At 36.6% G+C, this 14,662-nt stretch overlaps 1 protein-coding gene across 2 annotated transcripts in view; it reads right to left on the reverse strand.

Moving 5' to 3' along the window:
• LOC117295430 (unconventional myosin-IXa-like) overlaps window positions 1-14,662 on the reverse strand; it is a 65,823-nt gene that overhangs the window by 15,665 nt on the left and 35,496 nt on the right. Inside the window, exons 8-20 of one of the 2 annotated variants that reach the window (XM_033778082.1) lie at window positions 13,995-14,129; window positions 13,230-13,351; window positions 12,216-12,363; window positions 11,392-11,581; window positions 10,807-10,885; window positions 8,035-8,247; window positions 5,656-5,698; window positions 4,723-4,830; window positions 3,983-4,174; window positions 2,681-2,803; window positions 2,001-2,150; window positions 771-958; window positions 73-315 (exon numbers count right to left, since the gene is read on the reverse strand). In XM_033778082.1, the coding sequence (XP_033633973.1) occupies window positions 73-315; window positions 771-958; window positions 2,001-2,150; window positions 2,681-2,803; window positions 3,983-4,174; window positions 4,723-4,830; window positions 5,656-5,698; window positions 8,035-8,247; window positions 10,807-10,885; window positions 11,392-11,581; window positions 12,216-12,363; window positions 13,230-13,351; window positions 13,995-14,129 (1,934 nt within the window). The remainder of the gene's footprint in view (window positions 1-72; window positions 316-770; window positions 959-2,000; window positions 2,151-2,680; window positions 2,804-3,982; window positions 4,175-4,722; window positions 4,831-5,655; window positions 5,699-8,034; window positions 8,248-10,806; window positions 10,886-11,391; window positions 11,582-12,215; window positions 12,364-13,229; window positions 13,352-13,994; window positions 14,130-14,662) is intronic. The other variant, XM_033778083.1, reaches the window with a different exon arrangement.

Consider the following 14,662-nt stretch of genomic DNA (forward strand, 5'->3'; position numbering starts at 1 on the left):
CCCTTTAGATGTGATAATAACCAGCACTCATCATTCCAAACACACACAGGGAACAAGACAAAATATACTCACTCCTCCGACTCCATCGTCCTCGTCCTCTTCCTGTCCATCTCAAACTCCTCCAGATCATCGGGAGTCAGGATGCCCTCGTCGCTCATGGAGGAGTGAGCCTCGTCTCGTTGTTTGGTGGTAGACGTCGCTCGTAGAAGCTCTTCCTGTAGCTTCATCTGCTCTTCATGCTCAAGACGCTGCCTCTCTTCCTCCTCAAGGAGGAGACGCTCTTGCTCCTGCCTCTCATCTAATAACTTCTCAAATCTGTTGAGAAGAATTATTTATGATGTGAGGTTGAAAGAAGTCAAATTTACTAGAGCGGGGGTTTGAACCTAAGACATCCAGATAAATGTGTCAGCGTTCTACCAACTGAGCTATCTAGCCCTATGTTGGCGGTCTCCCTGTTTTGTCAAGATCTTTGTTTGGGGGTGCCAGTTTGAAAATTTCTTATCTTAATCTTAATTTCTGTTAATAACAATAATACAAATTAATATAATTGTTGATTTTTATTAATCTACATGTTTTCTACTTACTCCAAGTGCCTTACACGTCTAGAGGAAAGTCATAAAATAAAAAAAATTTAAAAATGTATGAGCGCTTTGCTTTTGAGAAACATACAGCATTGTAATCCACATGTGTGCAAAATAGACTTGAGACTTTTCAATCAAAACTGCTCAAGTGATTTTAAAAGTAAGCCTACAGGACATCAGACAACTCACAGTCTTCGGGCTGCGTTTCCTCTGATATAGCACTGGAGCCATAGAGTACCACGGTGAAGTTTCTCCAGTAGACTCCGATGGTGGTAACCACGCCAACAGCTCTGAATAAAGATTGCCGCCAGCTTGCGTTCTCTCTCATTCTGCAGTTGCCGGAGTAGCCTCCTGCTGAACATACCTCGTACACCAGACTAAAAAATCAAAAAAGAAATACACTTAATTTTCTTGCGGAAAGTTGAAGATAATTTGTTTAATGTATGTTGTATTACTCCACAAAAGAAGGGGGAAAAAGCTCACATAATTTTCTTGGGGACAGATGAAGATACTTTTAGAAAAATTTCTGCTGCACTACAGAATTTCTTTTCTTGTGCTACAGAAGTGTTCCTTTTTACATGCAATAATAATAAGACTTGTAATGCGCACATATCCACCCTGCTGGGTGTTCAAGGCGCAGTAAAACCAAAAACAAAACACAACACAAAGAAAAACAGACATAACAAAATTAGTCATTGAAAACCTGTGACATAAGATAAGTTTTAAGAAGAGACTTGAATTTTGCAGTACAAAGACAAGATCGAAGATTAAGTGGTAGAGAGTTCCAGATGCGTGGCGCGGCTGCAGTTGGTTGCCTGTAAAAGTTGCCCTGTGTGACATGGCCTTATTAGGTGGGGTCATAGATTGGTAAATACTCAAAGATTTAATGACAATAACAGCTTACTTGGTGAAAAGTGCCACAGATGTTGATGGGATAAATTTTGGGAAAGAATTCCCCTCAGAGTAATACGGTTTGGATAATATTTGTTCACCCCCGACATTTGAATCTGAGAAATGATTCATGCATGATCGTTTTTGATTCCCTATCGTACTGTGTGGAATTTCCCTCTTTTGGATTTTCCTCCCATGTTTAAAACTAAAAAATTTTCATTGTCATCTTTAAAACAAGTTGGTGTGATATTTCCATTAGGATGATTTGCTATATAATATAGATTCAGTTTCAAATCTTTTATCAGTGTTGAACACCATTTTGTACCCGACATCAAGACATAAAAGTAGGCCATAGACATCCTGATTATGGCAAATTTTATTTCAATGGCCCACCCAACCCTATGGGTGATTGTACATATACAAGATACAGAACAAGACCAAAACAGTATTGTGAAAAAAATATTTTTTCCGAAAATCCTTGACGTGTTTTGGGGAGTTAGTCTTGCAGCGTTATGATGACAGTCCTACCTGTATTACAATAGTAGAGTATTTTATTTGCAGGTATCTTTGCCTCTGTAGGATTCCCCTCATCCATCTCTGTACAGTCACGATCCTCTTCAAGACATGATTGTGTAATGCTTCCTGTAGCTTAAGACGTTCGCTCTCTCTCAAAAACACCTGTAGATATAAGATGATTTATTTAGTTTCGTCAATAAATTGAACTTGTTTAAATTTGAATGGCCCAATGTCTAAAAAAAAACTGTCATTGGAAGAAATCTAAGGAAATATAAAGAGCTGTTAGGAAATGTGTGTGGAAGTTCTAGAATACACAGTCACTTCTTTACTGGGCACAATTTCTTATGGCCTGTAACCATAAGAAGTTGCTTTGCACAAACAGGTTTGCTTTGAAAAAATTAGGTCACCAGCAAAAGCTTCATACAGTTACCATTGCTGCGACTGGTACCCTGGTCAATTCTTGCTTAGCCAAGAAATTTGCTTAGCAGAATTTCCTGCTTAACATCTTTATGACATTAGTCCCTGATCAGGGTCCATTTTCACAATTCTGCACACCATGGAACTCTAAGCTTACCAAGCCACGTAAAGCTCATAATCCTATGGGACGTAAGCGCAGCATTCTGAGGTAAGAAGTGTCATGAATTGGGACCCAGGTTGAAAGACCCATCTAGAGTCACAAATCCAAATCTCACCTTGCTTTTGCCGAGTTGATAGTGTTTAGGATCCAACTCCATGTTCTGCAGGAATTGTTGGATGCTTTCAAGGTTTGATGCCCTGCCGTTTGGTAGCAGCAAATGAAATCGATGACAAAACTCCTACAAAAACAATGCAAAAAAAGAAAGATGGCAAAACATGTAATCAGCAAGACAGTTGATGAAGACTCTCAGTTGTTGCACAAGATGTTAGACGAATCATTATAATAGCTGTGGTAGCTTCTTTTGAAAAGTTTGTTTATTGTTTTTGCTGCTTTAGTCAGAGAGAGGCAGAAGGCACACATTTTTCAATGTTAATCCCATGTGTTTTTCTGTGTGCTTTCTGCCTCTCTCTCTCTCTCTATTCATGTATTACTGACCGGTACCAAAATATCTTCACACATCTCTCCTATTTTACACAATCTCCACTGGTTACCCATTCATTCCAGAATCCAATACAAGATCATCCTTCTGACATTCAAGGCTCTCCATGGACTATCCCCTACCTACATACAGAACATGATTCAGCCCCGTAGTGTCAGGCCGGGTCTGAGGTCATCAGGCAGCATGCTCTATGTTGAGGCCTGACATCCTTCTGACATTCAAGGCTCTCCATGGACTATCCCCTACCTACATACAGAACATGATTCAGCCCCGTAGTGCCAGGCCGGGTCTGAGGTCATCTGGCAGCATGCTCTATGTTCCTCTGACCCGTTTATCCATGGGGGACAGGGCATTCAGTAACATTTCACCCCGCCTCTGGAACTCTCTGCCTCAACATCTCAAGGACACACATGACATCTCTCGATTCCAACACTCTCTCAAAACCCATCTCTTCAGATTAGCCTTTGCAGATATAGAGTGAAATTTTCTTCTTGTTCTTTGACCAGCGCCTTTGAATGTTCTACAGATTTAGTGTGCTTTAAAAATGCTGTATTATTATCATTATTATTATTATTATTTCCACTTGACTGCTTTTGCTACACCAGTATACCTGTTTGTGTGTATTGTGTTGTCTTCTAGAAAGACTCTGCTTAAATATTGGATCAAAACATCAGGGCCCAATTTGATAGAGCTACTTAAGCACAAAATATAGCTAAGCACAACAAAATTGTGCTTACCAGAATAACGTTAACAGCCAATGTGCCATGTTACAAGTACAAATTGTGACTGGTACCCTGCCGATTTTCCCTAAGCAGGAAGGTATTAAGCATAAACAGATCTATGAAATTTGGCCCAGGCCACTAACTATTCTTTTGATTTCAACTTTTAAAACAAACCGCCATTTCCTGAGACTCTTACCTCAAATGTGAGTCGTACATTGTACCCAGACTGCCTGATCCTTACAGTCTCCAGCATCCCGGTGTAGTGTAATTGTCTCATCATCAGCGCCTCATCAAGACGGCAAGGTTCCTTATTGGAATTAGACTTGATGCAGCGGACGAAGAACGGGTTGGCTTGGTTTAGTGTCTCCATCAACTTACTCAAGGACAACTGCAAAAAGAAACGTAAAGAAATTTAATTGACCAACAGGATACAAAATAATTTGTTTTATTCTATGTGCATAGATGTGCGTTTTTCATTGGTGCATCATCATTTTACCCCCAAAATGGAAGCATGATGAAATCAGAGTCAAAAGTTTATCATCAAAAACAAGAATCAGAAAATGGTGAAAAACCCTGTGATATATTTTCACTAGTTTCAAAGATCAGGGTCCATTTTCATAGAGCTGCTAAGCACAAGAATTTGCTTAGCATGAAATTTCTCCCTTCATAAAAACAGGAATGTCAACCAAATTCCCACGTGATTTTTAGGACAAGCAAACAGCAGCTGAATACCAAATACAAGCAATATTCAACAAATGGAAATTTGGCTGGTAATCCTGTTTTTATCGAGGAAGAAATTTAATGCTAAGCAAATTTGTGTGCTTAGCACTACTATGAAATTGGGCCCAGGTTTGAAAATCATTTCGGGCCCTTAAGCCACTGGCCTCGGGCCTGCAGACAAGTGTAACATTCCAGCCCTGAATGCTAGACACTAACCTGGAACTGTGCACTGACAGTTGGTGGAAGTTTCTTGGTTGAGGACCGACGGAAACCAACCATCTTCCTGCTCATCAATTTCTTCATAGACTTCAAATCTCTCAAACCCTGGAATATAAAAACAAATGCAGTTCCATTAATTCTTGTCAAAGAAAAAGCGATTGTGGTAAGTTAAAAAAGCTGGAAAATCTTTTTTTCATGTTAGAGGTACAGACTCTCTCCATCATTTTAAACATAACGATGGCAAATTCTTTTCATCTCTGTGTGTGATGACAATTTTGCCTCTTTCAAGAAAATCTGAAGGAATGGGGTGAAACATCCTGACAAATCACATTCATGGAATCTTGGTTTCCACTTCTACCTTCTGTGGTGAGAAGTAAAAACAAACAAAAAAACCAAACAACGAACAAACACCCCGACAAACAATCAAATATAAAAAATTAACAAAGTTTCTTGGACATATTTTTTTTTTCAGAGACAACCATAATGTGTATGAAAAATTTGATGAGAATAAAACAACTGACTAACATTTCTTGTTTTAGCTTTATATGGCACATAATCAAACAGAAATCATGTTCCAAAAAAAAGCTCCCTTAACAATCTGAAAACTGTTTTACCATAATAAAAAAAAAAGTTGAATTACATTTTACCCCCCAAAAATATGTCATACCCTCACAACAACAAAAATAAAATGAATAATTACATTATAACAAATAGTAGCAATTAACAGTATTCCATCTCGACAAAAAATACAGAAATGCCAAAGGTGACTGCACTTTCTTGTTTACATCGACTTCAAAGATCAGAGAATTATTTTAATCTGATTAGAGTGCCACGCTGTAAGGTTGCAGGTGTTTTCAAAGGTATCAAAGGCAATTACAGCCAGTAAAATGAATTATAGATCTTGTAACACTCTAGCTGCTATTACATTACCTTGACTGGTGCAGCCTGGGCTCCTCGGAAAGACTTGTTCTTCCTAGAGAATCAACAAAATAAAATTTATTTTCAGTGAGGTAAACTCGTGAATTTATGGATAAGTTGGACTAAAACCACCATATCTTTGTTCAAATCTACTTTTTTATATTTTATTTACCCAGTCATGTTTCCCTTGTGGTTTATTACTTGATCAACTCAGAACTGTTGGATAAGTTGAACTAAAATTACCATTTCTTTGTTCAAACCTATATTGTTTAAAATTTACCCGGTCAGTTTCCCTTGTGGTTTATTACCATTTTGTTAAGTTGTTCAAGTTGTTAGCATGGACTTCTGAAACATGTACAATATAGATTGAACATTTTCCTAGATATATAAATTGTTGACATTCACGATGCGTTCAAATTATCAGAAAGACTTCCTTTAGAATAAAAAACAAATAAAATTTGTTTTCAGTGAGATCAACTCGGGAACTTATGGATAAGTTGAACTGAAATTCCCATTTCTTTGTTTAAATCTAAAATATTTAAAATCTATCCGGTTGATTTCCCTTGTCGTTTATTTTTTTATTTTACCTTTTTTTTAAGTTGAAGCATGTACAATGTAGATGTTGAACTGCATATTTTTCCTAGATTTTTTCCCCTGCATTTTTTACTTTCATGAAACAATCAATTTATCCGACTGATTTGTATTTTTCTCACTGCTATGAAGACAAGTTCCATGATTACTCATGCTGCATTTATAAAACAATGTGATTTCCAAATTGTTTTTAAAACTATTTATTTACTTTATTTATTTGTAAATTTTTGTTAAGGTCATTATTATTATTATTATTTTTATTTTTGTTGATGGGAGGGGGTATTTACCAAAGGTGCACCCTCCCACGTAGACACATTGTAACTTTGATAATTACAAATTGTGATTCATTCAATCATACAAACCAAACCTAAATTATTAAAAAGTTAACTTCCACAAGTAAAAGAACACAAAGCTACCAATTCAGATATTCTTTTTTATTTTTAAAATATAAGTTTCACTTCCTAAACATGCTAAATGAAATACTTTGGTAAAAGAAGAGTGTTTTTACCCCACAGCAATCAGAAAATGCAAGATATTGTGTTTCAATCAAAGCTAAAAATACACAAAACAAACGCTAGTTTCTGTAGTTACGATCATAGAGTTGTATATAAGAACTAGAGGGCGCCTGGGGTGATGCTGCGTGCACAAACATAACGAGAGACCGCAAGGAGACATGCACACCATTTTTGTAAGATGAACGCTGCACATTGAATATGAAGTAAAAATGTACACATCGGTGTGTTTATGATAAATACACGCTTTGCAGTTTAAAAAGAAACTTACAAAAATGGTCAGGCGCCGGGCCTCGTAACTAGGCCAGTGCGCCCTCTACACACATGTAGTTCTTATATGACTCTATGAGTATGATGAGTAGGGTAGGGTAGATGGCCTTAGCTTTCGACTCTACGAGTATGATATATAGATTCTATAGACCATGTGATCTTTGTTTACAATAAGTGTGACCTCGTACATTCATTCACCTTTTTCTATCAGTCAATGTACATGTACTGCACTGGTCTTATGAGAAAGTTTACGTTTTGTGTCAAAAGTTCCACATAAATCCAAGAGTTATAAAAGTAATAGTCTACACATTTTTATATGCCCATCTTGGGGTATAATGTTGTCAATGTATTTTGTTTTGTACTGTTATGGCGAATAAAATAATAATAATAATAATATCAAAATCTAATATCAAAAATTGTGCAATCTCAATAAAATATGAGATTTGATGTAGTGTCCCTTGAGCTATGTACAAATGTTGCTGTTACGTTAGTGGCTAATGGCTAATGGCTACAATCGTTGCTGTTACGTTAATGGCTAATGGCTACTAACAAATGCAGCTTGAAACCTGTCAAATGCAACCAAAAACAAAAAACACTGACCTAAAAAAAAACACTGACCTAAACTGACAACTTGCACTTATTTTAACGTGTTAGTGTGCTGTCTACAATTTCTATTTTAACAAAAAGTCAAATTTGTGTCCGCAATTTTTGCGGGAAAACTTATGTTACAAAGTCAGTGAGACTTGATGTAATGATTCTACACAAATAAGTGGTATTTTGATGAATGAACCCCACAAGTCCAATACCACACATTATGAACATTCCAACTTGAGTCTTTGAAGAATGAAACATTAATAATGTTATTTGTGAATTTAATGTTACGAACAAGGACTAGCAGGTTAAAGCAAGCACGTAAACAAACATTTCAGTCAACTGTTAAAACAAACTTTAGACGAGTGTTAGCAGTAGCGTGATGCGTGGGTAAAATAAAATCAACATGCTGCAATGAGATACATACTTCATAACACGAGTAGCTTTCCAATACGAGTCATCATACAACAGGCTGGGTTTGAGCGAATTGCCGGGGCCGAGTAAAGGTTGCCCCTCAGTTAGTAAGGGGGATAGCTGGTCATCCTTGTTCCCGTCCGTGGTGGTTGCCTCAGCAGGGTCCCCCTGGACAGTCACTTGGGGGTTATGCTTCCGACCATGCATAGCTCGGCGGTTTGGACGCCTGTGGGTTCGGTACGGAGCAAAACAAACACATGCAGAGAATAACAAGCTTGTTCATGCAGTCAATGTTAATGTTATGGGGGGATGCTGTTGTTATGAATGAGGTACCTCAATGAGATGTATACACAACAAATTTGTGACAGGCCTGAATACATAAATAGCAATTTCTCAAAACAAAACGCTCTACATTTGCTTTGACTTTTACTAATTTGTTTTTAAGTTTAGGATGACCTTTTTCTTAATAAACATAAGGTACGACTAATATATAAAAGAAAACACAATTAGTTCAATTCACAAAAACATCAGTTAGTTAGCAATAATAAACTTGGTAGTCCTCCAACTGCATCAACAACAAAACATTTTAACTCAGTGTAGATAACTTGCTGTTGAACAAATTTAGTTAGTATTCATACCACCAAAAAATTAAATACAAAATAAAATGTATCTAACTAATGGTAGATGCCGTTTCCCAAAACATCAGAGCCTTAAAATTTAAGGCTCTGCTCCCTGTAAGCAAAGAACTGGCGAAATAATAAGTTTTGGCCAAACACAATTACACGGACCACCACACTAAAAACCAAAGCCTCAGATGGAATTAAAAATTCTAAGATGGAATTAGAAGTTCTTACACAGTCTTACAAAACTCTAATCAGCATAACAACATCCCAAACAAAACCGTCATCAGAGATGCTGAAATAAATATCACACCTATAGGCCAAGTTCATACCAAAGAAATACTTTGCAAAACTGAGGGGATTTATCCAAATCAATTATAGGAAAACAGCAGAACTTCAAAGAGAACTTTTACTGATTGTTTTCTAAATCATTTGATTTTTTTAAATCCTATATAAATGTAAACATATACACTAAAACAAACCTGAGAGAATTGAATTGCAAAAGGTGGTAACGTTTTGGGATTTTGCCACGAATCCGAAGCGGTTATTTCCACGCAGGAAGAATAATTTACTAAAATGAAACCCACAATCTGAGAAACGTTTTTGACTACTATATTTCTTATCAAGTAAGTTTTTATTGCCATAAATTTTAAGAGTATACCTTCCCTTTAATTTGCTTCCTATTTTTGACTTGATGTAGATCATGAACCATGGGTCATTTTAAATGCACATGATACAAATGTTGTGTTTCGTTATAAAAGACCCTGGACACTATTGGTAATTGTCAAAGACCAGTCTTCTCACTTGGTGTATCTTAACATATGCATAAAATAACAAACCTGTGAAAATTTGAACTCAATTGGACGTCAAAGTTGCGAGATAATAATGGAAAAAAAAAACACCTTGTCACACGAATTTGTGTGCTTTCAGATGCTTGATTTCGAGACCTCAAATTCTAAATCTGAGGTCTCGAAATCAAATTTGTGGAAAATTACTTCTTTCTCGAAAACTACGCCACTTCAGAAGTAGCCGTTTCTCACAAAGTTTTATACTATCAACCTCTCCCCATTACTCGTTATCAAGTAAGGTTTTATGATAATAATTAGTTTGAGTAATTACCAATAGTGTCCACTGCCTTTAAAGGTATTTTATAGACTATTGGTTAAGGGAAAAAAAAAAAATCATTGTTAAATTTTAGTCTGAAAGCTAACAGATTATGAAGTTCATACTAGAACTAGTTCTTCTGTGAAACAAAAGTATAATATTATGCATTGTAAGAATTTATGTCACTGCAATAAAACCATCCAAATGTATTAAAGAACAACAAAACCCTGAGCATGTCTCTATAGTCATGCACAATAAAATGCAGAACAATTGCCTCAAATTAAAAAACAAAAACCCCAAACCAATCCAAACTCATAGCTCCGGATGCAAACACAAACGTGGGTGAGGGGTTTTGGTTTCAAAAACTTGTCAAGCCAGTCGATAGGAACTTACTTTATCTGGCGCATGAGCCGGTACGTTTTGGCTGCGTAATACATATTTCTAAGACAGGATAGATGGGCTGGGACAATCAGCAACATGTATGGGCTGGGACAATCAGCAACATGTACATATACAAACAATTGGGGGGAAATGCATGGCTGCAAAGACTAATAGAGTGTCTGTATGGACCATAATCATTCAATTACGATGAAGGATAGTAACATTACCCACATGGTTCCCTGCAAACTAGTGAGGTTTCACATCACGATAAACCGCAAACCAGTGAGTTTTCACATGGTAAAACGCAAACTAGTCGGTTGTTACATGGTAAACTACAAACCAGTGAGTATTCACATAGTTAACCACAAACCAGTATTAAGCTTTCACATGGTAAACCGCAAACCAGTGAACCTTTACATGGTAAACCACAAACAAGTGAGTTTTCACATGGTAAACTACAAACCAGTGAATTTTCACGTGGTAAACCACAATTGAGTGAGTTTTCTGGTGGGATTCGAACAGGGTCTCTGAGCTTGAAGGCAAGGAAAGATACTAGTATTGTACACCAACCCAACTGCCCCTAGGTTGAACATAGCAGTATGTATTCCTTGGTGCGATAACAATAGTTCAACTTAAAGAACTAGGAATACAAAACAAAAACATTTTAAAGATTTTAATACCTGAAGACGTCTTCCTCTGGCGACTGTATGTTGATGGTCAGCTGTTCAGGCTTCTTCACTACCTTTTTCGACCGCTCACCTGCATTTAAAAAAAAAAAAAAATTATAATAAAAAAAAAAATTTTTTTTTTAAAAAAATCAACGGCTGGGCAAATTCCACTGACAACTTGAAGCAGAAATCAAGCCTTCCAAAAGTTGTGATTTATCGATAAGATAGTACAACACATCAAAGCATTTTAGTAGTTGTTAAATTGTCAATTTATCTTTGTTCTACCCCCAAATTATTTCAAATATACCCAGTCAGTTTCCCTTGTGGTTTATCTGTGCACAGCCACAATCATGAGTACAAACTTTTTTTGTTTTCCATTTTATGACCAGTTTGAAAACCACTGATGTAGCAGTTATCGCAATGTTATTATACATATTAACAATCGCTGCTTCAATGATGAGTGCTTGAGTTTGTCGAATACAAGATCTGCAAAGAGTTACTCAGTTTTTATTAGTTGTTGTCTCTGTAGCAAAAAGCATACCCATGATTATGGCTGTGCACTACTTCAAGTTGTTATCTTGAGGAGAAGCATCTTACCTCCATTTTTATGTCTCCTCCCGGCAGCTAAGAAGCCATTAACCCCTCTGAAGAAGGCCCTGACGATGGCCCAACGAAACACCGCTAGTGGATCTATACCAACGAGCTCACGAACAAAGGACAGACTACTGTTCTTAAGCACCGACGTGATCTCTGGTCTTAAGAGATCCGTATTCTTCTCCCGGAAATCCTGAAACAATTGGTTAGAGAAAAATTATGATTTTAGCTTGGGAAAAAATGGTGATTATAAGCTCAAGAAAAATGTGATTTTAGATTTAACAGAAAAATTATGAAGCTTCAGCAAACAAAGGGTGATTTTTAGCTTTAGAGAAATGAGGATTTTTGTTTCAGATAAATTATGTTTTAACTTAAGAAAAACAAGGATTTTAGCTTCAGAAAAATTATAATTTTAGCTTAAGAAAAATTATGAAGCTTCAGAAAAATTATGATTTTAGCTTCAGAAAAATGATGATTTTAACTTTAAAAATGATGGTTTTAGCTTCAGGAAAAATAGTGATTTTGACTTTTTTTTAAATGATGATTTTAGCTCAGAAAAAAGGCGTTTTTAACTTCAAACACTCGCTTATGAATGAGACTGCATATACATGTAGTGTCAAATCGCACACATAGATCCTTGGCATATGATTGGTGGAACACGCATTAAGTGTCACACTTCCTAGCGTCATTTCCAAAACAACAACTCTAGTCGTCAACGTAACAGGGTCCTGTCACAGAGAACAGGGTTAGTGTCTACATGGAGTCTTCCATATTATTTAGGAGGGGGGTCTTAATAATGTTTTGGGCCTACTGGCTCGGTCTCTTACCTTGACTTTGTAGCTGACTTTGCCAGCATAGTGCAGAATGATGAATGAGGCCTGCTCAAACTGCACAGTCTGGTAGTAGTTGCTGTTCTTGTGTTGAGTGGTAAACTTCTGCAGGAGATTCTCACCATTGGTGTCTTTAGCCGGAAAGCTGGCAAGACAAAAAAACATGTTTTAAAATACCGAGGAAAAACAAGGAAAAAGTGAGGTTTAAAAAAAGTAATGGTAGTTATGTTGTTACATGTAGTTTCTTTTCCTGCCTTTCACTTCTGTGGACTCTGGTTCAAATCCAACCTTAGACCAGAGCCTGGAAGATTAGGGGTTAAAGGGAAGGTACAAGTTTGGTAATTACTCAAAACAAATATCAACTTAAAAACTGACTTGGTAATGCGCATTGGAGAGCTGTTGATAGTATAAAAACATTGTGAGAAACAGCTTCCTCTGAAGTAGTATAGATTTTGAGAAAGATGTAATTTCTCACTAAAATAATAAAAGACTTCTAGCTATTCTTATCTGAAAGCACACAAATTCGTCCAACAAGGGTGTTTTTTCTCTCATCATTTTCTCACAACTTTGATGACCAATTGAGCTCAAATTTTCACAGGCTTGTTATTTTATGCTTATGTTGGGATACACCAAGTGAGAAGACTGGTCTTTGACAATTACCAAACAAGTACCTTTCCCTTTAACCCCAATGTTTTGGGTTCACATAGCAAGCACCCTTGTTTAGGTTCCTCAGGCTTGCAAGCTACAGTGACCAAGTTCACTTATGAGGCATCCTTGGATTCATTACAAGAAATATTTAATAGTAATAAACTTTGCAAAAAGTAGTTAATGGCCTGACGTTCCGACCCTAGCAGAGTCTTCCTTCAAAAAAGACTCTGCTAGGGTCGAAACGTCAGGCCATTAACTATTTTTTGCATTTATACCATCGGTCCATTTGGTTGGTAAATTGTTTGCAACAGCTTATTTTATTTTCTCAGTAATAAAATTAATTACAATAATACTAAGTCTTACTTGCAATCGTCGTTAAGAATATGAAGTAACCCGGTAGGTCTCTTCTCAATTAGTAACAAACAACCAGTGTTATCAATAAACTCAATATTCTTCCACATTATTCCTTCTCTTCTGTACTCCTCCTGCAAAAAGGAAAACAAGGGAAAACATTGTACATATTATGATAAATTTACAACTCTATAGTTTAAAGGGTGGGTACACTTTTAGTAATTACTCCCAAAAGTATTGACCATAAAAAATTACTTGGTAAAGGGCACTGGAAAGCTTTTATAATTAAAATCATTGTTAAAAACGACACGAAGTAATGTAGTGTTAGAGAAAGAGATGATTTTTTTACCTCAAAATTGGAATCTGAGAAAGGCTTCAGGCATGAAGACTTTCTCAGGCATCTAAAAACACAAAATTCTTTGCAACAAGTTCTTCTTTTCTTTCATAATTTTCTTGCAACCTCGATGACCAACTGAACCCAGGTATATTTTTATGCACATTTTGGGGTACACCAAGGGAGGATGATTATCTTTTAAAATAATCAAAAATAGTGGTTCACGTAAAAGAACCCAGTGGAAGAGTAGGGGTTATCCCTGGTGTTTCTGTTTCTGGTTCAAGTAGCAAGCACCCTTGTTCACAGGTTTCCACAGGCTTGCAAGCTACAAAGATTAAGTTCACTTATGAGGCATCCCGGTTTTATTACAAGGAATAAATCATAGTATGATAACACATAACTTCCATTATAACTCTTTCCCGGACCAAAGGGAATTTTTTTACCTGTTCAAGTTTGAAGACATGTTGGTTAAAGTAATACTGAAGGTGTTCATTTGCGTAGTTGATGCAAAACTGCTCAAAGCTGTTCAGAACAAAGTCTTCAAATCCGAAAATGTCTAGCACACCGATGGAGTTGCCCTGTGTAGAAAAATAAAGCAATTCAACAAACATTATTATTACTTTGGTTAGCTATAAAACTGACCTCAAATTTATGATTTTTAACAAACAGAAGCTTAAACTTAATGCATTCAAAGAATTATTGTAGTTTTGGCTCCACAGATTTGCATGTACTTGTAAAGCACATACATTAATAATAGTAATAATAAAAACCTGTTTTTATATAAGCCCGGGGGTGTCTCAAAGCCCTTCCGACATTATTACCCCCTGGTCACTGGGCCTTAAATCATTCCTCAAACCATCTCAGCTCCCTGTGGAGTATACAGCCTGTGCGCAATATAAGCGCTACTCGGCTAAACCAATCACAAGAACCATCTACAGTCTTCACAGATACTGAGTGTTTTCTGCATTCTGATGACAAAACACACAGTTGTGAGACTTTGTTGGGAATCGAACCACAAACTTCCTCAGACATCATAAACACCCTTTTTTTTTCACACAAAAAGGGATGCATGGCTGATGGCACACAGTACTAATGCCAAAAACAGAAACTC

The sequence above is a fragment of the Asterias rubens genome, chromosome 10 (assembly GCF_902459465.1).
Source record: "Asterias rubens chromosome 10, eAstRub1.3, whole genome shotgun sequence".
NCBI lineage: Eukaryota > Metazoa > Echinodermata > Asteroidea > Forcipulatida > Asteriidae > Asterias > Asterias rubens.